This window comes from Lepidochelys kempii, chromosome 1 (assembly GCF_965140265.1).
Source record: "Lepidochelys kempii isolate rLepKem1 chromosome 1, rLepKem1.hap2, whole genome shotgun sequence".
NCBI classification, from domain to species: domain Eukaryota; kingdom Metazoa; phylum Chordata; order Testudines; family Cheloniidae; genus Lepidochelys; species Lepidochelys kempii.
Genome location: NC_133256.1, coordinates 95,662,574 through 95,690,143, shown reverse-complemented (window position 1 = coordinate 95,690,143; position 27,570 = coordinate 95,662,574). Strand labels below are relative to the sequence as shown.

Sequence of the window (27,570 nt, the reverse complement as noted above, 5' to 3'; positions counted from 1 at the left end):
TACAGCTCACTTCATCGGATGCATCCTTGAACAGGGGCAGCGAGGAGCACGTGGGCTGTGCGTGGGGACTCAGCCCGGGCGCTCGCTAGCCCCGCGGGGCGGGCTCTGCAGCGGCGCCCGGCCGGGTGTCAGGTTTCCCGGAAGCGGCTCCGGCGCCGGCACGGTGCTGCTGAGCCGGGGAAGCCGTTGCTGCCCGGCAGCCCCGCGCCTGTTGCACGCCGGCCACAGAGCGCCCGAGGCAGCGGCGGCAGCAGGTGACAGAGCAGCGGCTGGCGCGGCCGGGGCAGGGGGATGGAGGCGCCGCGGCGGGAGGAGAAGCCCAACCCCCTGCGGGCTGCCAACTTCTGCTCCCGGCTCTTCTTCTGGTGAGTCCCTGCCGCGCCGGCTCCCCGGCCCGGGGCGGCCCCGTGCGGCAGGGCTGCTCCGGCCGCTGGCGCCCGGAGCCGGGCTGTGCAGAAAGGGGGTGGGAGCGAGCCGCGCGCAGGCAGCCTGGGGAGGAGAGCGCCCGCCCCGCCGCCAGCTTCAGCCCGGCGGCGCCTGGCCCCTTCCCGCGCTTTTCCGCTGGGCGGAGGCTGGGTGTCAGTGCGCCCGGGTCAGGGCCGGGGCCCCGCGAGCAGCAGCTGCCCCCCCGTCCCCCCCGAGGTGGCCGTGGGCCGAGTGTCATCGCTGACAGATCATGGGGGCGGCGACGGCGCTTTGCTGGCGGGGCGGGGCGGGGTCTTTCGGTGCGAGCAGCCCGCTTCTCAAAGACTAGGTCTGGTCAGGTCATCTGAGACCCCGTCTCCTGAGGTGAAATAGTTCCGCCTGGCGCTGCCTGCCAGCCTGCTGCACCAGCTGGGCTGCTACGGCGGGTTCTTCAGCCAACCCTCCACTAACCTCTCGTAGTGAGCAGCTGGTTTGAGAAGACCCCCCTCCCGCCCCGGAGCACACAGCCAGGGGCAGGCTGGAAAGTGGAGCTGCGGCGGAATCAACCTCCCTTGCCTGCTTCTGTTACCCCACAGGTGGTCAGGGGCCTTAGAGGCGTGCCCATTTTTAAGTATCCCCTGTGGCTTGCTACTGTGGAGAATGTCCTTGTTTACCGCTGCTTCAAGCCCCGTTACACTATTCCGTGTGTCATTTTGTTTTATGTAGCAATTGGGGAAAGGGGAACCGTCTTTTCTACTTGTGTCAACACTTACCATTGTCTGAGCCACCTGTGCTGAGACCAGTTCTGACGCAAGTTGACTGAAATCATGCTGTTTCTTACCTAATGGATCAGAGGCAAGCCATTCATTATTCATTCTAAAGAAATCTGCCCTGTCTCTAGCAAACTCCTGTTTTCTTAAATGAGATCCCTCAAGTAGCAGGTGGCTCTCTGGGGAATCTCCCAAGGCAACAGCCATCCAGATTATTAGCTGACTGCTTCCTGCAGTATCATTCCTGACCATTGGTTGTATCCTTTTTGGGGTGGTAGAGTTTTTCACAGTGGGGTGGGATGGGGAGAAGAGCCCATACAAATTACTATGTACTTGGGACCAGATTCTCCACTGCATTTGCTCCTTTGCAAAGCTAATGTAAAATTTGACCATTCTGATTTGGTAGCATTTTACAGTTATTTCACACAGGTGTACATGATTACTCAAGGTGCAAGACAATGGAGAATCAGTCTATTGTTTGCTGCACACTTTTTTTTTTTTTTTTTTGAAAAGGGTGTCAGTCTATCCTCCCATCTGTCTTCTCTCACTTTGTGGATCAGGATTCCAGCAGAGCCGATATGGAAAGTTTCCCGGTAGGGTGACTAAAGGAGAAGGGAAGAGCAGCATTTCCCCCAGTGCAGGCTTCACTTGCAGAGAAGGAGGGAGTGGTGAGGGGAGAAGTGCTGTATTCGTTGTTTGGAGCTCTTGGGAACGCAGGAAGAGTTTGAGTAATCAAACTTTGGCCTGATCCTGCAAACAGTTCTGAGCAGGTACAGAAATCTTTTTTAGAGGATGGAGGGATGAACAAACAAAAATGTACAAACTTGGTTTTACCAGATTTGCCTGTTATTTTGGGGTATGCTCATTTATTAGGGTTACTCTTCCTGCAGCCCCCATTGGCCTGGAGCAGCAAACCACAGCCAGTGGAAGCTGCAGTCGGCCGAACCTGCGGACGCGACAGGTAAACAAACTGCCCCAGCCTGCCAGGGGCTTTCCCTCAACAAGCAGCAGCCCTAGTTTGAGGATCACTGGTCTAGATGACATTACTATAAGGTAGATACATAACTACTCCTCAAGTATGGTCTTTCAGCCAGTTATCAGTGGTTTACTCTCAAACTGGGAGTACATATCAAGTCAGGTCCTGCAGGTATTATTCATTATTTTCCATTAATGCCTTGGATGATGGAGTGGAGAGTACGTTTATAAAATTTGCAGATGACACCAAGCTGGGAGGGGTTGCTATCTTATGGGAAGACAAATAAATTGGAGAATTAGTCTGGAACTAAAAAGACAAAATTCAGAAAAGACAAGTGCAAAGTGCTGCACTTAGGAAAGAAAAAGCAACTGCGCAGATACAACAGGGGGATTAACTGGGTAGGCAGTGGTACTGCAGAAAAGGATCTGGGGGATGACTCAACAGTGTAATGCTGTTTGAAAAAGGCACATGTCACTCTGGGCTGTATTAACAGGAGAGTCATATGTAAGACATGGGAGGTAATAGTCCTGCTCTACTCCACACTGGTGAGGCCTCAGCTAAAATACTGTGTCCAGTTGTAGGCATCTCCTTTTAAGAAAGAGAGTCAAAAGGAGAGTAACAACAATGATGAGATACTTTGAAAACATGACTCATGAGGTAAGGATGAAAGAATTAGGTATGTTTTAGTCTAGAGAATAGAAGCCTGAGGGTGAACATAAGTCTTCAAAGATGTAAAAGGTTGTCATAAAGGGGATGGCGATCATTGTCAAGTCCACCAAGGATAGGACAAGATGTAATGGGATTAGTTTGCAGCAATGGAGATTTAGGTTAGATGTTAGGAAAAAAATCTATCTATGAGGGTAGTTAAGCTTTGGAATAAGCTTTGGAATAGATTCCTAAGGGGGGCTGTGGAATCCTCATCAGGTATTTAAGAACAGGTTAGACAAACACAATCAGGGATGGTCTAGGTATACTTGGTTCCACCTTATCATGAGAGGATGGATAGATTACTTCTTGAGGTCCCTTCTGGTTGTGATTGGTAAAGATTAAGGCTGAAAGTCTTTCAGGGAGGTCACAGAAGTCATGGATTCCATGATCTTCCAGGACCTCCGTGACTTCGGCAACTGCAGTGGCTGGTGCAGCTGGCCCCAGGGCCACCCCAGCTGCTCAGGCAGCCCTGGGGCCAGCTGCACCGGCCGCTGCTCTGGCGGCCCCAGGCAACTGGTCCCGGGTGCTGACCTAGCGCAGCGGTCTGGGAGCAGCAGCAGTGCCCCAGGCCACCCCTGCCCAGAGGAGCAGCAGCAGTGGTGGGGCCCCAGGCCGCTCCTTGCCCGGAGCAGTGATGATGGAGCCCTGGGCTGCCCCCCACCCAGAGCAGTGGCAGCGGGGCTCTGGACTGCTCCTCACCTGGAGCAGTGGTGGTGTGGCCCCTGGCCACCACCCCCTGGGCCCAGAGGAGTGGTGTCAGCGGGGAACCTGGTCGCCTCCCGGCCTGGAGGAGTGGCAGCGGTGGGGCCCTGGGTTGCCCTCTGGCCCGGAGTTGTGGTGGCAGGGTCCCAGGCCGTCCCCTCCAGGAGCAGCAGTGGCAGGAGGGCCCTGGGCCGCCCCCCATACCCAGAAGCAGCAGCGTCCACTGGAGCACCCTTCCTCCCCTCCCACCCCCCCCCCCCCCAGCACCTAAGATTTAGGGGTATTTTTAGTAAAAGTCATGGCCAGGTCATTGGCCGCGACTTTTTGGTTATTGCCTGTGACCTGTTTGTGACTTTTACTAAAAAATAGTAAAAAATAATAAAAAATTAAATCGTAAGCCTTAGTAATGATAGGTATTCAGCTCTTGTACAGCACTTTTCAATCTGATGATAGTGCTATTGGCTTACCAAGGAAGTCATTTAAGGTGAGCGACTATCCACTTCTAGATTTTAGTAATTCTCTTCAGTAGTCTTAGTCAAGATGTCAGTGGAGAAGACTCACTACTAGATTAGGGGCAGACAGGCATTTTGGGTCTGGGTTTTTTTTTTTTTCAGTGACTTGCACCTTGTGTAGTCATTTGCACCTGTGGAAATAAGGGTTGTAGTGTTTTACACCTATTTTGCACAGGTTTAGATAACTACATGCTATTTTTTCATAGATTTTAAGGCCAGACTGGATCATTAGATCATCTAGTCTGACCTCCTGTATATAACAGACCATTACATTTCACCAATTACCTGCCAGCTGAGCCCAGTAATTTGTGTTTGACTAAAGCATGTACTGTATTCCAGAAAGGCATGTAGTCTTGATTTGAAGCTATCAACAGGTGGAGAATCTACCATGTCTCTTGGTAGTTTGTTCCACTCGTTAGTTACCCTGACTGCTAAATTTTTTTGTAATTTCTCATTTGAATTTGTGTAAAAGTCAAATGCCTTACAGAAGTTTTTTTGCCTCTACACAGCCAGACTTGTAATCTATTCAAAGAATTAAATCAGGTTTACTTGACAAGGCCTATTTTGCATAAAACAATATTGACTGGCATTAATTATATTCCTATCCTTTAATTGTTTATCAGTTGAATCCCCTATCAGCTTTTCCATTATTTTGCGTGGGTTAAATGTCAGACTAACTGGCCAGTATGAGGCAATGGAGAACCAGGGACCTTTGTGCATGTTTTGCCTATAGTCTCTAAATATTTACCATCACACATTAGCATTTATTAGGTTTAGAGGTTCAAGTTGAAATATCTGCGGAACTCTTCAGAGAGGGGCTCTGCATAATGTAATGCAACTTGGGTATGAGCTATCAAAGTCAAGCTGTGATTTAGAATGTCAGATTAAAATATTAGTCATTGTTGGGCTGTCTATCAAGTTTGCAATGAAGAAAGGATTCTGTTTTTAAAAAAAATGCATTTAAGCACCAAATATGGAGAGACAGTGATGAGGATAGTTGCTCAAATAACTGAGGTCCCAATCACTTACTTCAATAGGGGTGAGGCGGTCTGCATAGAGCCTATATCAGGACTGGGGCTTTTGTACATCATAAACAGAAGCAGTTTTTTCTAAGATCAAAAGGAGGCTGAGCTAATAGGCATTTTGTAATAGATAAAAAGGCAACCTCCTGTCTCTTTGTTTACCAGAAATATAACACTGTGCTGTATTCAAAGTTTATTCATTCAACAATCACATGACAAACTGTGCTCATTTTAATGTAAATTTTTTTTTCTGAATCTATTTATTACAAGATACTTAGTAAACAAGAATAGTTCTTTTATAATAACTTAGTCTCTTTCGTGATACAGTTTTGTGTGGTAGAGGGTTGCCAAATAAACATTACGGTCTACAAGCACACACTTTTGTCACTAGATCTGCTGGCATTTTCCCCATTTTCTGTGTATGGGAAAAACCTTTGTGGGGATATGGCTTATATGCATTTGCAGTTTAGAACCAATCAAATAACCGAATGATTTTTTGCCTCTGAAATGTCCCAGGTGGTTCAGACTAACCAAAAATTTCTCAGAGATTGCATCCTTCACCCCACCCCAAATCTCTGCAAAAATTGAAAATTAGGGCTACAGTGTGCTGCCTGTTCCTGTCATTCTGCTCATAAATAATACCTCTGCCCCTTTGCTTCCTCCACTTTGAGAAATTCCCACTGAACATCTGGAAAGAAAGGGGAGAGAACAACGTCAAATGTGGGTGGGTGGCAGAGGGAATGTTTTCCTAATTCTGTCCACATCCTACACTCCAGCCACTTTTTAAGACAAAGTGCGATGCAAAGTGAAAAGTTAAGACAAAGCGTGATGCCATTTGCAGTAGACTGTACAGATCTCCATATTATGTCTCTTTTCTGCCTGCTTTAATTATCAACAAAATCATTAATATTTAAATTACCACTGATAGGCTTCAGAATCAACAGCTCTTTTAACAGATTAAGACCAGATGGCATCATTATGATAATCTAGTCTGACCTCCAGCATAACAAAGGAAATAGAATTTCATCCAGTATTACCTGTATCAAGCGCATTACTTCTGTCTGAGCTATAGCATATCTTTTAGAAAGACTTCCAGTCCTGATTCAGCTGCTAAAGAATTCACCATTTCCCTATGTTAAGTTGTTCCAATGGTTAATTACCCTCACTGTTAAAATTTAGCATCTTATTTCTAGTCTGACTTTGGTTGCAGCTTGCAACCACTCAATCTTGTTATGCCTTTTTCTGCTAGATTCTGTCTACTGTTAGAAATCTCTTCCTCGTGTAGGTACTTGTAGACTGTGATGAAATCATGACTTAACATTCTCTTGGATAAACTAAATATATTGCACTTAAGTATCTCATTGTAAGGTATATTTTTCCAGACTGCAAATCATTCTTGTAGCTCTTTTCTGAACCCTTTCATATTGTTCAACATCCTTTTGGAAGTGTGGATCCTGGAATGTGACACAATGTTCCAGTTAATGGTCTCAATAACATCACATATAGAGGTAATACTCCATCCCTACTCAATATTCCTGTGTTCTAAGGGTTGTGTTGTCTCTCTTAGCTGCAGCATTGCACTTGGAGCTCATGCTCAGTTGGTTACCCTGTTCCTGTAAGCCTACAGGGGGCTTACCCTGGCAGGCCATGTGCCAAAGGTTGCTGATCCCTGGTGTAACCTATATTCTTTGTTCCTAGATGTCTGACCTTGCATTTGGCTGAATTAAAACTCATGTTGTTCAAATAAGACCACTTTACAGACCAGTCTAGATTGCTTGGGATAACTGACCTATCTCCATAATTATTTACCACTCCACCAATTTTTGTGCAACGTACAACTTTACTAGCAGTGATTTTATATTTTCTTCCAGATCACTGATAAAGATATAAAACAGCATACCCTGAAATGAATAGTGGCGGTTATGATTTCAGGCAGTTTGTAGATTCAGGCAAATAACACCGCATTGTTTTACCCCTTGTTCACTTTCTGAAGATTTTCTTAGCAACGATGGGGGCTAGAGAACCTCCACCCCACCCCTAAATGAAAGCTGTGATTCAGGAACACAAACTGAGGTCACCAAGCTGCTGCAAGTAGGCATAATTTGACCCATGGAAAAGGGACAGAATATTATGAGAGGTTGAAGGTTTTGGATTTCTGAGTGGAGGGTAAGGCAGTTGAAATGGCTTCTTCTAACATTTCACTCGGCACTTTGATATTGTGGAGCATCGGGGGGGTGGGGGTGGCCAGGGTAATGGTACCTCACAATTGGGGGGTAACATGGAAATCACTGGCTGTGTTACTTCTGCTCAACACCACTAAGTGATAGTGCTCCGCAGATTGGAGGATCAGGCCCTATTGTGGAAAAGCTGTGGACAAAATAACTTTTTCTGAGGCTTCAGGGGTATTTCAACCTGGCGGTGTAACTGCAAGTCCAGAGGGCATTGCTGAGTCTCAAAGGCTTTAAAATACAAAGTTTTACACTGAATGTAATAACCTCTTTTGTAGTGCAAGCAAAAAGCAAATCCACTTTTTCAACACCCAAGGGATTGTTTAAACAGAGTGCCAGTAAACAGCAACAAGTGGCAGCCAATCTGCAAATCATAAGAGTTTTTATAACAAATGACATAGCTCAGTCCACTTACTGTGTTAATTGTCGATAGTTTCTGTGATGGGGGATAAATTTTTTTATAAAAAATTATGAAAGAGAAGAGGTGAGCCTATTAAAGAAAACTTAAAGGGAATAACAAAAAAATAATAGGAATGTTACAGGTTACTTACTGAGAATTCACACATTCTATTGTATGTAAGAATACTGAAGTTGTAGTTTCTATCAATACTTCTGGGGATAAAAACAACCAGAAGGTAAATAACACTAGATTTTTTCCAAACTGGGCCAGACCATTGATTCAATACATGAATAAGGGAATAGTCAGTAAGAGAAAGTATGCAGGAACTTAAAGTCGAAGGTAATAGAACCATGCAAAGAACAAATAATGCCAGAAAACTTTATTGCTTTTTGTAGTCAAATTACAAAGCTGATAATTAAAGGGCACACAATGCATGTTGTATATTTAGCTCAGTATTTAAGGCAGTGCCTAATGAAACTACTTGAAAATAAAATCTGAGTGCAAGGGAAAAATTTGGGTAAACAAAATGGTTCGTGTCCAACTCCTGAAAAACAGCTGGAGGCTGAGTATAAACAGATGATTCCTGTAAAGTAATTTACAAATAGGCTTGAGGAGAATTGGAAAAATGCAGTTTCCAAACCCATCTTCATAAGGAATTAAAGTTTGTGGAAATATACAGCATGTGGCTTTTGTTAGGTATTGTAGCCCCACAGGCAGTAACATCGCTATGTAATTTGAAAATAAAGAGCATGGAAACAGAAGAATTGCCATATTGGATCAGAAGAGTGATCAGATTAGTTTGGTATCAGGGGCTGCGCTAGCTTTAGGCAAACTGAGCAGTTGCATAGGATGGCAAATTTGGCCTAGCCACTTCTTCGTCATGACTGAGGGGCAGCCAGGCCAAATCTGCCACCCTAGGCCTGTGAGGAAGGGGGCAGCATGCTGAAGTTTTGCCTAGGCATCAGAATGTCTTGAGCAGCCTCTGTCTAGTATCTGTCTTCGTGACAGTGTCCAGGGGTGAAATCCTGGCCCTACTGAAATCAGTGGGAGCAGGATTTCACCTCAGATGTTTCAGAGGAAGGTGCAAGAATCCTTGTGGACAGTTGTGGAATAATCGGCTAAGGAGGATTTCTTCTTAAACACAGGCGTTAGTAGTTTACATCCCTCTTTTTTATACTATCTAGTGTAACTATTGATGTCATTATTCATATAAATATCTACTGTTCTTTTGAATCCTGCTAAATGCTTGGTCTCAGTGATAATTTTGTGGCAGTGAATTCCAAAGGCTAATTGTGCATGTAATAACATAAATCCTTTAGGCAATTTCTGGAAAACTCTGCAGACTTCTCCTACAAAGTGAAAACTGTTTTTAAATACTAGCTGTTGTTGAGCACAATATAACAGATACTCACTGTCCAAGTGGTGTATTGATCCACCATCCCTAGACTGAGGGACCATGCAAGTGATTCACTGCCAATCAGTTCAGTCTTTCTGTAATAAATTCTTTCCAGTCAGGGAAGAAATGCCTTTTGGATCACTGTCAGATCTCAGAATAGCAGGGCTTTGTGATTTAGGAGATAGGATCCTATTCTTCTGTGTAGAAAACACCTGACAGTGTTGATTCCAAAAACCATAGCAGGGACCTAATTCTCTTCTCGCTTATACTTGTGTAATAGAGAATTAACTCAACTGAGGTCAATAGACCCACATCTGTCCTCACACAGGTGCAAGACCCATTCAAGTTAATATGAGTTGCACCCACGTGCAGGCAGAATTCGGCCCATGAGTTACATTGATGTGAAACTGCTGTGTGAGGAAAATCAGGCCCCAGAACTCCAAGGCCCCAGAACATTCAGGGCCTACTCCCCCCCTCCCCCATGACTTATGTATACTTAAGTTACTGTTTCTTCAGAGACTAATCACCTACTTTGAGGTTCTGCCACCCATCTAAATGTCAGTGTAGTCACTGTAATTGGAGCTGGAAGAAGTCAAACATTTCCCTGGACAGCCTTGAAGCTATTAAGCCACAGATCATCTGTATGTGATCTTAGAGTCCCAGAGAAGCCTTTTTATATGGGACTCAGGATTGATCAAGATACGTCATGTGATAACATACGAAGGGGAGTATGAATGCAGTTATGTCCATCAAGTCCATGTTTGTAGGATAGTCTCATTTTATAACTGCTGGTCCAGATAATGAGTCCCTCTTCCAGTCACAATGTTCTGGATGGTGTCTTAGAGGAGTAAGTGTTTCTGAGGAGGAGTACATCTTGTGTTGTTGTGTCAGGTTGCTAAGTGACTCTGTCTTGACTCACTAGGGACACAGATTACTTCTTGGATTATTTCCAGAGTGGTGTCCTTGATCCTTGTAAAAAAGTTTTTCTCCCAGATGGGCGGAGACTCTGGCCATGCCCAGTTATCTACCGTGGGTGGCCTATATATAGACCCCGGTTTCCTAGTCCTTGCAAACTGGGGACCGTGCCCATTGTGAGTCTTCTTCAGTATCTTCAGATGGGGGATCAAAAAAAAAAATGTCTGTGTCCTGAGGATAATGTCTTCCTGGAGCCAACTCAAAAGGAAAAAGGCCAACAGTACTTTCTTGTTTCAGTGCTGCTTGCATAGCAGTTTTTGAAGAGTCAGCTGGTTGGGCTCACTCTGTGAGGCTTACATTGGGAATACTGCACTCCGTGTAGGGACAGAGGTGGAGATCTTTTGGATGGGAGTTCCCCTTGTGGCTTTAGGGGTCGCTCCAGCAGTTTCCTGCTCAGGGTGATCTCTTCTCTCATCTTCCTGCAGTTTCCTCCTTTTTAAAGGCCTCCTCCCTCATATACATGACTGACAGAGCTGGAGGGGCGAGTGCTCGGCCTGCTCACAGCGCCTCTCTGGTGACTTTCACATCAGTGTGGTACCTTTGCACTCATTCATGATCTTCTAATCCCCTATATTGGGGAAGAGATGTTCTCTTAGCCTGAACAGAGAATGCTCAGGGCCTCTTCCAATAACATCCCCCTTTTTAATATATGCAAATTACTCTCGAGGAACACTTTTAAAGGCTTTGCACAAGTAGAGTATTTTTGAAGGAGATGGTAATTGGCCAATGCACAAGAACGGGAAGATCATTCCAAACAGTAGAGGCAGCATGACAAAAAGCACAAAGGTGAAGAAAGGAAAAAATATGAGGAGCCTACTTTTTTTAAGACTTGAGTTCCTGATGAATTGCCTGACTTACCATCTGGATGACTGAGTCTTGCTAATAGGAGTACAGAAACCTGACCTCTAGGTTATCAAGTCAAGCCCAATCCAGGTTGGCAGTGACTGCAATTAATTATTCTTTGATGGTTGTGAAGTAGCATGTGGGAAATAAGATGGTCTCAGTTCAGTTCTAAATTGATAGATGTCTATGCCACACAATTCACATTCACAAGTGGTATCCCTGTTGTTATTCTTAGTAAATAGTCTAGGGATTGAGTAAGAATAGCAACTGAACTCTTACCCCCCAAAGTGGTCACTCCAGTTGAGACACACTAAAGGTAGTGAAACTTGCACTGCTGTTGCTTGTGCTGATCCTGTTCTGTGGACAAATAAGGAACTTCAGTCTTGGGATGTCTCAAACCAAAACCTTTCTGAAGGAATAAATTCACTTAAAAAGCAAAAACACCCACCTAACCTTTCTTTATCTGTAAAACTTCACTTTTTTAAAAAAAGTCTTAAAACATGAGTTCCCTTATCTAGAGTTATGATAAAAGTTTACAAGGACAATCTAGACTATCAGAGATTTTCTGGTCTCTTAACTGATTTTGAATTCTTAAATTCTCTGTAGCAACAGCTTTTAAAGATCCTTATTGGTGGAGAGAGCTCTGATCTAATCAAATGTAAGGCACATAATGCTGGTATCTAAGAATCTTAAATGAGGTTGTACCATGTGTCTGTGATACTGTGAACATTTGACTTCTGGTAGATGTTCAGCTTCATATAATCCTATTTTGTACATTTGAATCTGTTTCACTTGAGTCTGTCAGTAGTGATAATCAGTTTGGTTTAAGCCTTTTTTTTTTTTTTGGTCCTTTATCTGTATTCCAAAATCTATAAACTGTGAGAACAAGATTTGTAATCCCTGTGAATTATGTGACTTTGGGATGGTGATGAAGTTTTAATTGAAATTGACACAAAAAATTGAAGAACCAAAAAACACAATGTTGGCTATGATTTATCTTGTGTGGAATTCTGCGTCTCTCTTAGATCCAAAACTGCTTATTAGTGTTTAAGTGTTGGCAGTATACTCAGTAGTGTTCAAAACGTAAAATACGGGTACTTCTTCCTTTGAATAGTGCTCTCTGCATATTTCTTCTCATGGGATGCAGCAATAGATGCAGCCAGAACAATAACATTCTACTAGCAGTAGCCATTGGAGCATACCCCCCTCCCCCACCCTCATTACTGAACTCTGGATGTTCTAGGACAACCATCACCAACTGGATGGTTACATTGTTGCTATGTGGATCTAATAGTAGAGGTTACATTAGTACACAGGGTTACCTAGTTTTATTTAGAGATAGTTAAAGGATAACATGATGTATCAGAAGGCAAAGAAGCCTGAATTCAAAAGATGTGTTTCTCATGCCTGGTGGTTTCCCAGCATCAGATGCACATGTCAGATAATTGGCATGTTTGGGGGAAGAGCATTCTCCCTCTAAATGTCCGATCTGCTCAACGTTTACCACAAGGGCAAGGAAAGAGGCAAAACAGGCTCCAGGCAACTTTATTGCAGGAAGCACTGACAGTGGCAGGTGATTCTCTTAATTGGATTTTTGGAGTTTTGATACAAAACTACTCAAGATAGTTAAATCCCAGGCAGACTGCGAAGAGCTACAAGAGGATCTCTCAAAACTGAGTGACTGGGCAACAAAATGGCAGATGAAATTCAGTGTTGTTAGATGCAAAGTAATGCACATTGGAAAATGTAATCCCAACTATACATATAAAATAATGGGGTCTAAATTAGCTGTTACCGCTCAAGAAAGAGATCTTTGAGTCATTGTGGATAGTTATCTGAAAACATCCATTCAGTTTGCGGTGGCAGTCAAAAAAGTGAACAGAATGTTGGGAATCATTAAGAAAGGGATAGATAATAAGACAGAAAATACCATATTGCATCTGTATAAATCAATGGAATGCTCACATCTGGAATACTGCATGCAGATGTGGTCACCCCAATTCAAAAAGATATATTGGAATTGGAAAAGGTTCAGAAAAGAGCAACAAAAATGGTTAGGGGTATGGAACGGCTGACATATTATAGAATCATAGAATATCAGGGTTGGAAGGGACCCCAGAAGGTCATCTAGTCCAACCCCCTGCTCAAAGCAGGACCAATTCCCAGTTAAATCATCCCAGCCAGGGCTTTGTCAAGCCTGACCTTAAAAACCTCTAAGGAAGGAGATTCTACCACCTCCCTAGGTAACGCATTCCAGTGTTTCACCACCCTCTTAGTGAAAAAGTTTTTCCTAATATCCAATCTAAACCTCCCCCACTGCAACTTGAGACCATTACTCCTCGTTCTGTCATCTGCTACCATTGAGAACAGTCTAGAGCCATCCTCTTTGGAACCCCCTTTCAGGTAGTTGAAAGCAGCTATCAAATCCCCCCTCATTCTTCTCTTCTGCAGGCTAAACAATCCCAGCTCCCTCAGCCTCTCCTCATAACTCATGTGTTCCAGTCCCCTAATCATTTTTGTTGCCCTTCGCTGGACTCTCTCCAATTTATCCACATCCTTCTTGAAGTGTGGGGCCCAAAACTGGACACAGTACTCCAGATGAGGCCTCACCAATGTCGAATAGAGGGGAACGATCACGTCCCTCGATCTGCTCGCTATGCCCCTACTTATACATCCCAAAATGCCATTGGCCTTCTTGGCAACAAGGGCACACTGCTGACTCATATCCAGCTTCTCGTCCACTGTCACCCCTAGGTCCTTTTCCGCAGAACTGCTGCCTAGCCATTCGGTCCCTAGTCTGTAGCTGTGCATTGGGTTCTTCCGTCCTAGGTGCAGGACCCTGCACTTATCCTTATTGAACCTCATCAGATTTCTTTTGGCCCAATCCTCCAATTTGTCTAGGTCTTTCTGTATCCTACCCCTGCCCTCCAGCGTATCTACCACTCCTCCCAGTTTAGTATCATCCGCAAATTTGCTGAGAGTGCAATCCACACCATCCTCCAGATCATTTATGAAGATATTGAACAAAACTGGCCCCAGGACCGACCCCTGGGGTACTCCACTTGATACCGGCTGCCAACTAGATATGGAGCCATTGATCACTACCCGTTGAGCCCGACAATCTAGCCAGCTTTCTACCCACCTTGTAGTGCATTCATCCAGCCCATACTTCCTTAACTTGCTGACAAGAATACTGTGGGAGACCGTGTCAAAAGCTTTGCTAAAGTCAAGAAACAATACATCCACTGCTTTCCCTTCATCCACAGAACCAGTAATCTCATCATAAAAGGCGATTAGATTAGTCAGGCATGACCTTCCCTTGGTGAATCCATGCTGGCTGTTCCTGATCACTTTCCTCTCATGCAAGTGCTTCAGGATTGATATGAGGAGAGATTAATAAGACTGGGACTTTTCAGCTTGGAAAGAGGCGACTAAGGGGGGATATGACAGAGGTTTATAAAATCATAACTTGTGAGGAGAAAGTAAAGAAGAAAGTGTTATTTACTCCTTCTCATAACACACGAACTGGGGGTCATCAAATGAAATTAATAGGCAGCTGATTTAAAACAAACAAAAGGAAGCATTTTTTTCCCCACAGTGCTCTCAAAGTCAACCTGTGGAAATCCTTGCCAGAGGATGTTGTGAAGGCCAAGACTATAAGAGCGTTCAAAAAAGAACTAGATAAGCTCATGGAGGATAGGTCCATCAATGGCTATTAGCCAGGATAGACAGGGATGGTGTTCCTAGCCTCTGTTTGCCATAAGCTGTGAATGGGCAATGGGATGGATCACTTGATGATTACCAGTTCTGTTCATTCCCTGTGGGCACCTGGCATTGGCCACTGCTGGAAGACAGGATACTGGGCTAGATGGACCTTTGGTCTGACTCAGTATGGCTGTTCTTATGTTCTCAGGGACTGGCTTTGGCTCTGACCCCATCCAATTCAGCAGGGAAGAAGCGAGATTCAGCTTCTATGTCAGATGCAGGATCCTAAAAAGCTAAGGGGGAGGGGTGGGAAGGAAAGAAAAGTGACATGACTGAATGAGTGACAGACTCTTTCCAGAGCTGTCTCATTTCAAAGGCTCAATTGTGGTACCGAGAAAAAAAAAAAGTGCACCGTCCTCGATGTCGGACCCATTACAAAGAGCCAATCTGGGAGAGAAGGACTTACAGGGACAGAATCTCATTATGGAGCCAGGCTCTGATTCAAGTTATCAGAATCAGATAACTCTGAAAGTCAGCTCCATACAGTATAAATTGGTTAGTCTCTAAGGTGCCACAAGTACTTCTTTTCTTTTTGTGATAGCAGTAGTTCATCGGGCAGATTTGTCTCCGGCTCTGTTGACAGTTGACCCAGATACTGCATCTCAGGACACACCAGGCATGTTACCACAACCAGTCAGGCTGACTACTTCTCTGAGAGTCAGCGAAGAAGAGGAAAGGGCCAGGAGCTCTCTGCTGCTGCCTCTTCCACTGGCCCCTTTGGGATCCCCGGAGAAGAACATCTCTCTGCTCTCTTTTTTCAAGGAGGTTGTGTCAGGAGGACATTCAGTTGTCAGATCCAACAGATAAGGACCAGCCAATGCAGCTTACTCAGAACAAGCCATTTATAGAAATAGGTGAAATATTATCTGAACTGGAGCTCTAGTCTGCCTCAGAAGTAATGTATGAAAATGTGGGGGACATCTCAGTATCATCACCATCGGAAGATGCTATAGTCTTTCATGAGTTAGTATCTTGAATGTCAAAGATATTAGATATTGTCAAGGTTCCTCCCTCACTCTGAACTCTAGGGTACAGATGTGGGGACCTGCATGAAAAACCTCCTAAGCTTATCTTTACCAGCTTAGGTCAAAACTTCCCCAAAGTACAAAATATTCCACCCTTTGTCCTTGGATTGGCCGCTACCACCACCAAACAAATACTGGTTACTGGGGAAGAGCTGTTTGGAAACGTCTTTCTCCCCAAATACTTCCCAAAACCTTGCACCCCAGTTCCTGGACAAGGTTTGGTAAAAAGCCTCACCAATTTGCCTAGGTGAGTACAGACCCAAACCCTTGGATCTGAGAACAATGAAAAAGCATTCAGTTTTCTTACAAGAAGACTTTTAATAGAAATAGAAGTAAATAGAAGTAAAGAAATCACCTCTGTAAAATCAGGATGGTAGATACCTTACAGGGTAATTAGATTCAAAACATAGAGAATCCCTCTAGGCAAAACCTTAAGTTACAAAAAAGATACACAGACAGAAATAGTTATTCTATTCAGCACAATTCTTTTCTCAGCCATTTAAAGAAATCATAATCTAACACATACCTAGCTAGATTACTTACTAAAAGTTCTAAGACTCCATTCCTGGTCTATCTCCGGCAAAGACACAGCATAAAGACAGACAGAGACCCTTTGTTTCTCTCCCTCCTCCCAGCTTTTGAAAGTATCTTGTCTCCTCATTGGTCATTTTGGTCAGGTGCCAGCGAGGTTACCTTTAGCTTCTTAACCCTTTACAGGTGAGAGGATTTTTCCCCTGGCCAGGAGGGATTTCAAAGGGGTTTACCCTTCCCTTTATATTTATGACAAATATTCCTTCTGTTTTTGTGGAGGAATCATCACATCCTATCTTCAATATTTTGGGACAGCGTCTAGTCAATGAGCCTCACTTCTCTTGTTAGAGGGATTGCTTCAGTCAGCAAAGACAGCCTGTAAAACACTCTCAACCATTCAGTCTCTATGTAAAAAGGCAGACAAAATATATAAGTTCCTTCAAGAAGGACTTGCTATGTTTCATACTCATCCACCTCCTAATTTGTTGGTGTTTGAAGTGGGACTTCACAGATCAAAAGGAGCTCAAGCTCACTCTACTCCGTTGGACAAGAAAGGGAAAAGGCTGGACGTGTTAGGAAGAAAAATACTTTCTTTAGCTACATTAAACATATGCCTATCTGACTCTGAAGCTGTCATGGCTAGGTACCAATACCATCTCTAGAGCAAAATGTCCTCTTTTCTTCGTGCACTTCCAAGGGAACACAAACAGTGTCATTCAGTCAAAATGGCATTTGATAAATGTTGCGAAGCAACAGTTCAGAGTGGCTTTTGACTCCTCAGATACTTCAGCAAGATCAGTAACTTCGGCTGTCTCACTAAGGAGACACACATGGTTAAGATCAGTGGGACTTCCTCGTGAGACAAAAATGGGGCTAGAGGACCTTCTATTTGAAGGAGAAGGACTGTTTAAACCGATGAACCACTAGAGAAAATGAAGGAAGGGTACACTTTTCAATCCCCCTACGTCAGTATTACTGACCATGGATGCATCTACTCTGGGATGGGGAGTCCACTTGACCAACCAGTTGTTGGTCAGAGATCACTGGTCAGCAAAGGAGAAGAACTTACACATCAATATTTTAGAATTGATAGCAATCAGACTAACTCTAAGGTCTTTTCTGCCTCAACTCAAAAACAAAGCCGTTCAGGTAGTAAGAGACAGTATGACAGCGTTATATTATCGAAACAGTACTCCAGGGGGAGTAATAGCCATTAATGGACTTAACCTCCATGAATTTATCCAGTTCTCTTTTAAACCCTGTTATAGTCCTAGCCTTCACAACCTCCTCAGGCAAGGAGTTCCACAGGTTGACTGTGCACTGTGTGAAGAAGAACTTCCTTTTATTTGTTTTAAACCTGCTGCCATTGATTTCATTTGGTGGCCACTAGTTCTTATATTATGGGAACAAGTAAATAACATTTCCTTATTCACTTTTTCCATACCACTCATGATTTTATATATCTCTATCATAGCCCCCCCTTAATCTCCTCTTTTCCAAGCTGAAAAGTCCTAGCCTCTTTAATCTCTTCTCATATGGGACCCGTTCCAAACCCATTCTGGAACAGCCTTCTCAGGGGAGTGGCTGAAGTGGACACAAAAAACCTCACTTACTTCAAGACTGAGCTTGATAAGTTTGTGGAAGGGGTGGTATGGTGAGACTGCCTTCAATGGCATGTAGGTAATCTGCAACTGCTAGTAGCAAATATCCCCAATGGCCAGTGATGGGACACTAGATGGGGAGGGCTCAGAGTTACTACAGAGAATTCTTTCCTGGTGTCTGGCTGATGGGTCTTGCTGAAATGCTCAGGATCCAACTGACTACCATATGTGGGGATGGGAAGGAATTTTCCCCTGCGTCAGATTGGCAGAGACCCTGGGAGTTTTTTGTCTTTCTTTGCAGTATGGGGCACGCAGGTCACTTGCAGGTTTCAACTAGTTTAAATGGTGGATTCTCTGTAATTTGAAGTCTTTAAATCATGATTGAAGGACTTCAGTAATTCAGCCAGAGGTCATGGGTCTATTACAGGAGTGGGTGGGTGAGGTTCCATGGCCTGCAATGTGCAGGAGGTCAGAGCAGATGATCATGATGGTCCCTTCTGGCGTTAACGTCTATAAGCCCATCAGAAGGCAGGTCCTGATTCAGCTTACGCTGTCTTGGGGACCTGATGAACCTGAAGAAATGGGTACTGGGTTTAGTATTTTGTACTCTTCCTTATGGTAATATTAGGGATATATGCCATATTTGATCCTTTACCCTGATTATAAGGTCAATAGCTGCCCTTATCTGTATGTCGTCTTTGGGATGTCCATAATTAAGCATCAAGCATTCATAGTAATGATTTGTATCACTTATTTCTTAATTCCTATATGTAGAATCATAGGATCATAGAGTTGTAGCCCTGGAAGGGACCTCAGGAGGTCATCTAGTGCAGTCCCCTGCACTCATGGCAGGACTAAGTATTATCTCGAGCATTCTGGACAGGTGTTTGTCTAACCTGCATTACAAATCCCCGATGACAAAGATTCCACAACTTCTCTAGGCAATTTATTCTTGTACTTAACCACCCTGACAGTTAGGAAGTTTTTCCTAAACCGTCTTTGTTGCAATTTAAGCCCATTGGTTCTTGTCCTATCCTCAGAGGTGAAGGAGAACAATTTTTCTCCCTCTTCCATGTAACAACCTTTTATGTGCTTGAAAACTGTTATCATGTCCACTTTCAGTCTTCTGTTCTCCAGATTAAATAAGCTCAATTTTTTCAATCTTCCCTCATAGGTCATGTTTTCTAGATCTTTAATCATTTTTATAGCTCTTCTCTGGATTTTCTCCAATTTGTCCACATCTTTCCTGAAACGTGGCACCCAGAACTGGACACAGTACTTCAGTTGAGGCCTAATCAGCACAGAGTAGAGTCAAAGAATTACTTCTCGTGTCTTGCTTGCAAAACTCCTGCTAATACATCCCAGAATGATGTTTGCTTTTTTTGCAACAGTGTTACACTATTGACTCATATTAGGTTGTGATGCACTATGACTCACAGATCCCTTTCTGCAGGACTCCTTCCTAGGCACTCATTTCCCATTTTGTATGTGTGCAACTGATTGTTTCTTCCTAAGTGGAGTATTTTGCATTTGTCCTTATTGAATTTCATCTTATTTGGTCATCAGACCATTTTCTCCAGTTTGTCCAGATGATTTTGAATTTTAATCCTATCTTCCAAAGCACTTGCAACCCCTCCTAGCTTGATATTGTCTGCAAACTTTATAAGTGTACTCTCTATGTAGACCATTATCTAAATCAAAGGTCCCCAAACTGTGGGGTCCCCCCCAGGGGGATGTGGAGGAATGTTTCAGAGGGGCACGGCTGGGGCCTTGGCCAGCCCCCATGGGGACTAGGTATGGAGTGCCATCCAGTTCCTCTCCATGCTGACTGTTACTTATCACTTTATTATCTTCTAGGTGATTGCTAATTATGTGCTACATTATCTTTCCAGGTCCTGAAATTAATCTGACTGGTTTGTAATTCCCTGGGTTGTCCTTATTTCCCTTTTTATAGATGGGCACTATATTTGCCCTTTTCCAGTCCTCTGGAATCTCTTTTCCATGACTTTTCGAAGATAATAATGGCTCAGATATCTCCTCAGTCAGCTCCTTGAGTATTCTAGGACGTATTTAATCAGGCCTTGGTGATTTGAAGACATCTAACTTGTCTAAGTAATGTTTAACTTGTTCTTTCCCTATTTTAGCCTCTGCCAATGAAAATGAGGTAGGATCATTCAGTCTAACTGCTTAGATACTGCATAGCAACCTAATTGCTAAAGGCTCCCCTTCCCCAACTTCTTTCTTGCAGAATCCTGTGGTGTAGTATATCTATTTGTGGTTACTCATTTGTCTCTGAGAATGACAGTGCAAAATAACTGTAGATCAGATATCTCCTTAGTCCTACACTAGTCAGCTAACTCACAGCCTCTAGTGTACAACAGACCTAATAACTCATTTGCTTATGTTTATATATTTTTCCTCCATGCATGTTCCTAATACGCTAATAAGAAATACACTCCATCTTATACTTTTATAATGTCATTTTACCTCTAGCAAGCATAAAATCACCCTTGAGTCAGTGTCATAGGTCATAAAGTCAGGTCAGAGATCAACTGGTGAGATATGCTCAGATGATCCTACCTGATGATCCATGCCTTGTGGTCCAGAAGAAGGCAAAACCCCCTCAAGGTCCCTTTCAATCTGACTTGAGAGAAAATTCTTTAATGACCCCAAATCTGTTTGACCCTGAGCATGTGAACAAGACAAACCAGCCAGGCACCTGAGAAAGAAGAGTGTCGGTCTGTATCACCTTAGAGCTCTGGTCAGTGTCCTGTATCCAGTTATGGCCGTCTCTGAAGCTCTGAAGTATGAGATTTTATGATAGTCATTGTCATAATGTAGAGCTGCTGGTGTTATGAGTATATTGAAGGCAATGCAGAATTTACTGTTCTCTCTATGGCCCATGAAGGAAGGGAATGAACAGGGGGATTAGTAGATTCAGACTCTAAGGCCAGAAGGGACCACCACAACCATCTAGCCTGACCCCCGGAACACATGTAGCATTTCTCCCAGCAGCTGGATTAAAGCACATCTTTCAGAAAGATATCTAATCTCCTTTTAAAAACTCCAGGTGATGGTGAGTCCACCACCTCCCCTGCTATGCTGTTAAATTGTTTAATTACTGTCACTAGTAGGAAATTGCATCTTATTTTAAGGTTGAATTTGTCTAACTTCAGCTTCTACTTTTCACAGAATGATAATGTCATATCTGATCTCTCAGTCCTCTTCCTCAAAGGAAACCTGCACAACACCTTCAAAAGATAAGCCTGGGAACTTAAATTCATAACTCTGCTAGACACCAGAAATTATGGACTTAATAAGGACCAGGGCTGGCCCTAGACCAAATGGTGCCCAGGCGAGGAGCATCTTTGGTGCCCCCCTCCATTTGTTAAACTTTTGAATACTTTATTTTTTTTATTGCATTTGTAGCCCATTTCACGACTTTGATGCATGATTTATCCCTGTCATATAAGACTATAAATTCTTACGCTAGGATCTGTAAATCTGTATTTATTTATGCCACATTTCAGTAAATAAAAAAATCCATTTCCACTAAGCTTATAGAAACTTTTTAATTTTAAGAATAACTGAAATGTACTAATACCAAGAAATTTAGGGAGGAATCATAGAATCTCAGGGTTGGAAGGGACCTCAGGAGGTCATCTAGTCCAACCCCCTGCTCAAAGCAGGACCAATCCCCAATTTTTGCCCCACATCCCTAAATGGCCCCCTCAAGGATTGAACTCACAACCCTGGGTTTAGCAGACCAATGCTTAAACCACTGAGCTATCTCTCCCCCACCCAACTGTGCACCAACATTGGTTGGGCCAATATTAAAATGTGTTACAGTAGGTGACAGCCTTAGAATGTTAACCCTAGTCCATTAGTTCAAAAGGTCGCATTTCTTGCCTTTGCCCTCCCGAACTTAAGCACGGCGTCAGAGAGATCAAAAGACTAGCCAATAACATTTTAAAGCGATAAAATAGCAAGTGATGTCAGTCTCTGGTCGCCCATTGTCAATTGAAGATACGTTTTAATTAGCCTGAGCTTCGAAAAGCTGTGCTCACCACTTGTGACTGTGTCTAGCAGCGTGAGTAGAATCCTCAAAGTGTCCTTCAGCTCTGCATCATGAATGAATTGGAGAACTTGGAGGGGAAAGTGCTTCCCATGTGGCAAAATGTGACACATGTCCAATTTGATATAGAGGCCTTTATCGAACATTCAAACATTCCCCATGTGTCAGCGTCCAGTGAAGGTCCGTACAATTGTTCAAGAGTGTTTTCCTGTCTGCCTGCAGCTTATAAGCCCCTTCCTCCCCCGCCCCCAGTGTTTTCATGGTGTTTCATTTATTCAAACCTTTCTTCGATGGACACTCAAGCAGTGTGAATGAGCGACCAAAAAAACTCCCTCTTGAATTTTTCTTCCAAGATTCCCATCACCTCATCTCTGCCCTTGTAACCAAACTGTCTCTTCTTCCGATAACATGAATTTCCTTGAAGACGGGCCCAACTCCTAAGTTTTTCAGTCCTGGTGATCCACCAGTGCCTGCAAGATCATGGAGAAGTATCCCTTTCGGTTGATGTACTCTGTTGCAAGGTGGTTGGGGGCCAAAATTGGGATATACGTTCCATCTATTGCCCTGCTGCAGTTAGGGAATCCCATTGCCTCAAAGCCATCAACTGTTTTCTGCACATTGTCGTGAGTCACAGTCCTTCATGGTAGGAGGCGATTAATGGCCCTGCACACTTGCATCACGGTAACCCCCAAGATGGACCGTGATTTGTGACTGATTGGTAGCAGTCTGGAGTTGCCAGTTTCCATACAGAGATCGCCACTTGCTTTTCCTCAGTGAGAGCAGCTCTCATTCTTGTGTCCTTGCACCACAGTTCCAGGGGAGAACTCCACACACAGGTCCAGGAAGGTTGATTGGCACATCCGAAAGTTTTATAGCCACTGCTCATCATCCCATACATGCTTCATGATGCGATCTCACCACTCGGTGCTTGTTTCCTGAGCCCAGTACCGTCAGTCTACTGTGGCAAGCTAGTTCATGAATGCCAGCAGCAATCTTGAATTATTTGTTTTCATGGCAAACAGCGGGGCAGGCATCACCAATTCACTCTCTGTTTTGAATCTCTGCTCATGAAATACTGCAGGACCAGCTGTGTTGTGTTCATAATGCTCATCATCAGACTGGTCAGCAGATCAGGATCCATGCTGCCAGGCAGAGATGGTGGGCACATAGTTTACAAGGATGGTTGGAAAACAGCACAAAATGAAGTAGGAAGCCCATGGAATGGTGGGATGGAAAGACCTACGTCACGGGACGGCGAGCACGTCTCCATGATGTGCCATGATCCGTTCCCAGAGATTTCAGTGGCAGAGGGTGGCGAGTTGCACAGTGGGATAGCTACCTACAGTGCAACGCTCTCTCTGTCGTTGTAAGAGCGACGACTGTGGACATGTTCCACCAACACAAGGAGCATTGTGTGGACGTGCACAACCGATGGCATTAAATGACTTATGATTATCGATATTACTTAAGTCCACTTAACTCTGTAGTGTAGACATGGCCTCACTCTCTCTGCTATCACTTAAGTATTGTGGACCACGTTATCAATACTCAGTGCCCATAATTGGGGCCATATTTTACAGTGCTCAGTACTCAACAGCTTGCACTGTGACACTTCTGGCAAGATTTTCAGAATAGCTTTTTTAATATACTGAACTTTTTGAAAATCTGGCCATTTATTTTGCTGTCTAGATTGGAGCTGAGCTCTTCGTTAATAGAAATACGTCCCTTTGTTAATCTGTCCATTTCTTCCTAATTGCATTTTTACTATGTCTTTTATTACTATTAATGCTGATAGAACACTTTGTAATGTATTTGCAAAACACCATAACAATCATTCTATATTTAAAACTTTACAATCTGAACATTTTAATTACCAAGTTTTATATTTGTGAGTGAGCTAGCCAACCGGCAGTTTTCTCTGACATTTTTAAACTTCAAAAGCCTTGTCAGGTCAGACAGAGTAAATCTTTTGGCTAGTATTGCATCCATATTCTGCTTAGTTGAGGTTAGCATCTTTCTTTCCATATATTTAATGAATGGATATCAAGCCGTGAAATGTGTCCCCATATAATTTCTTGTGACATATTTATAACTCCATGAGACATTGCAAAGATTTCTCTTGACTCTTTGATGAAGATTCAGCAGCTTTCAAAAGTCTGGTTACATGTTTTTTTTTTTACCCAGCTTAACATAATTAAAATAAGATTTCTGTGTTCACTCACAACCAGATGTGTCTCCTGAGTTACCCACAATTGGCAGAGCTTGGAATTAAAGGTTATTTCTTTTCCTTGGATTTATGACAGAGGAAGTATTTTATACAGCTCTAGAAATAATTCAGGATAGGACATCAACAGAATTTGAGCAGGGCAGTGCCTTTGGCGATATGGGAGTGCCAGAAAATATTTTCTTTATATCTGGAGCTGGGTGAAATTTTTGGAATGAAAAAACAACAACCACCACCAGTTTTGAGTTGACCAAAACTATTTGTGAATTTGGGTCAAATCTGGCAAATAGTTTTGGCCAAAAAAATGAAGAAAATTTTTGAAAAAGTCAAAAATTTTTTTTTTTTTTTTTTACATTTTCAAAATAAAATGTTTATACTTCTAAATCAACCCTACCCTCAAAAAATTAATTTCAGGTTGAGCAGAATGTTTTGACTCAAACTGAACTTTTTCAGGTTTTTTTCTTCATTTCTGTGAGAAACTGAAAACATTTCTGGTTTGGGGTTTAACCTGAAGTGAGGACTTTTTTTTCTGTTTCTGCATTTTTCAGTTCTGCCACTGAATGGAAAATCAGTTATTCCCTCAGTTCTATTTCTATCCCAAGCCCTTTAGTTAACTACCCAAAGTATTGATGAAGACTGTGTTGGAGATGATAATGAAGTATATGGTTCTTTTGTTTTTTGAGATTTAGATGTTTTATCTGATAGTGGACACTTCCTTCCTGTGTGTGTGGGATTTCAATCTCTAGCTTAGTGTTTTACATTTTGGTTTGTCTAGTCTACATGCTATAATTTGTAGAGTTTGGTATATTTGGAAGAGAAATATTATGAAAGAGATTCCAGTTTAAAGAAAATTCTCTAACAGGGATAATTCTGGACCATATCCGCAATGTAATGATTTATTTGGACATATCACTAGAATTGTTGTATAAAACTGTTAAAGGATTTTAAGAATTGTTATTACTCCTATCTCTTTTTAGTCCCAAAATATTACTATAATAGTGTGTTCATAGTGACACAAATTTACCTTATTTTCTGACTTATTTTCGTAAGTGTCATTTCTAACGTATATTTCCTTGCTATACATTTTGTGACTCATTTTTTATTGATGGGAAATTTTAAGCTTTTCTACTTACCCAGAATTCCACTCCTTTTAAAAGGGACTGATTGTCAAAATATTCTTTATTTCCTGCTTTCTATGCTGGTAAGAGTATACAATACCCAGGGTCTGGACAGTGGAGAGGAAGGAAGCTGGTGAGGGTGCTAACTTGGGACTTAAGAGACCAGGGTTCAATTCACTGTTCTGCCATAGACTTCTTGTGTAGCCTTGGACAAGTCACCTTGGGTACATCTATGCTTCAGTTAGACACCCATGGCTGGCCTGTGCCAGCTGATTTGGGCTCATGGGGCTCAAGCTAAGGGGCTGTTTAGCTGCGGTGTAAATGTTTGGGCTCAGGCTGGAGCCCAGGTTCTAGGACCCTGTGAGGTGGGAGGATCCCAGAGCTCAGGCTGCAGTTCGAGCCCCAACTTCTACATTGACACTGGCCATACCTGGGTGTCTAACTGCAGTGTAGACATACCCTGAGTCTCTCTGTGCCGCAGTTCCTTATCTGTAATATCAGGGTGACTTCTTACCTCTCAGGGGTTGTGATGATAAATATGGTAAAGACTGTAAAGTGTTCAGTTACCACAGTAATAGGGCGGTGGAGGCTTGTGAGTACCTGAGAAAACAAATTAATACATAAATAAATTACTCTTTCTGCTCCATTGACTGAATATAACAATTTTTATTGTATATTCAAATAGGTGGTTGAATCCTTTATTTGTTACTGGTCACAAACGAAAGCTTGAAGAAGATGATATGTATAAAGTGCTGGCTGAAGATTCGTCAGAGAGGGTTGGAGAGGAGTTGCAATGGTAAGGAAAAAATCAACACTTCATGTAGTCACGTCTTCAAAGAGGAGTGCTCTGGGAGGAAAACATATACAGTAACTCCTCACTTAACAACATCCTCCCAGTTAATATTGTTTCACTATTAGGTTGCTGACCTATTCGAGAACATACTCCCTTAAAGTCCTGCAATGTTCCCTTATAACGTTGTTTGGCTCCCCCCCATTCTGCCCGCCTGGCGCTCCCGCTGGAGAGTGGAGTCGGGGTGCGGGGACTTCCCCTGCTCTGCCCATCCAGCATTCCAGCCAGGGTTCAGGCAAGCCCCTGCGCCCCGACCACGCTCCCTGGCTGGAGCGCCAGGCAGGCGGAATGTGGCAAGCCCCTGCACTCCAGCCCTGCTATGCCCCTGCCTCAACCAAGCTTCACAATCATTGGTGAGTACAGTATTAAATTGTTTGTTAAAAATTATTTAAAACTTATACTGTGTATGTATATAATGTCTTTTGTTTGGTGAAAAAAATTTCCCTGGAACCTAACCCCTATTTTCATTAGTTCTTATGTGGAAATTAGATTCGCTTAACATCATTTCGCTTAAAGTTGCATTTTTCAAGAACGTAACTAGGACAATAAGTGAGGAGTTACTGTAAAAGAATTTGCATTATTATCTTTTCTTCAAAGATGCTTCATTTGAATGGCACTCTACAAAATGCCTGGAATCGAAGATTCTGTACTCTGACATTCCAGGAATTATATCTTAATAAAGCAATTCTATGCTGTGGTAAAGATATATTATCCAACTTTCTCCCCTTATAGAGACAGGGGAACAAGTCTATGCTTTCTACATTTTTGCTTGAAAAACAAAACAAACTGAATTAGTAGGGGCAAAAACATTCCCTTAGTAAAGGTGAAAAATGCCACTGATTGATAGAGAGGGTTTAGCTGTACAGGACATCTAAGGGCTTATCTTCATTAGGATTTTTTGTACTGGTATAAAGAAAAGGAGTACTTGTGGCACCTTAGAGACTAACCAATTTATTTGAGCATGAGCTTTCGTGAGCTACAGCTCACTTCATCAGATGCATACCGTGGAAACTGCAGAAGACATTATATACACACAGAGACCATGAAAAAATACCTCCTCCCGCCCCACTGTCCTGCTGGTAATAGCTTATCTAAAATGATCATCAAGTTGGGCCATTTCCAGCACAAATCCAGGTTTTCTCACCCTCCGCCCCGCCACACACAAATTCACTCTCCTGCTGGTAATAGCCCATCCAAAGTGACCACTCTCTTCACAATGTGTATGATAATCAAGGTGGGCCATTTCCTGCACAAATCCAGGTTCTTTCACCCCCTCACCCCCCAGGAACCTATCCTTGCAACAAAGCCTGTTGGTAACTGCCCACATATCTATTCAGGGGACACCATCACAGGGCCTAATAACATCAGCCACATTATCAGAGGCTCGTTCACCTGCACATCCACCAATGTGATATATGCCATCATGTGCCAGCAATGCCCCTCT

General features: G+C 43.2%; 1 protein-coding gene across 10 annotated transcripts in view; it reads left to right on the top strand.

Annotated features, from left to right (window-relative positions):
* The first annotated feature begins 164 nt into the window (after positions 1–164).
* The window catches only part of ABCC4 (ATP binding cassette subfamily C member 4 (PEL blood group)), a 214,443-nt gene continuing 187,037 nt past the window's right edge, over positions 165–27,570 (top strand). For 4 of the 10 annotated variants that reach the window (XM_073347885.1, XM_073347866.1, XM_073347808.1 and 1 more), the window contains exons 1-2: positions 165–365; positions 25,962–26,072. In XM_073347885.1, coding sequence (XP_073203986.1) covers positions 292–365; positions 25,962–26,072 — 185 coding nt within the window. In that variant the 5' untranslated portion in view covers positions 165–291. Of the gene's footprint in view, positions 366–958; positions 1,002–1,131; positions 1,261–1,748; positions 1,946–2,065; positions 2,137–2,165; positions 2,229–25,961; positions 26,073–27,570 lie in introns of those variants that run through there. The other 6 variants (XM_073347816.1, XM_073347824.1, XM_073347850.1 and 3 more) reach the window with 6 other exon arrangements.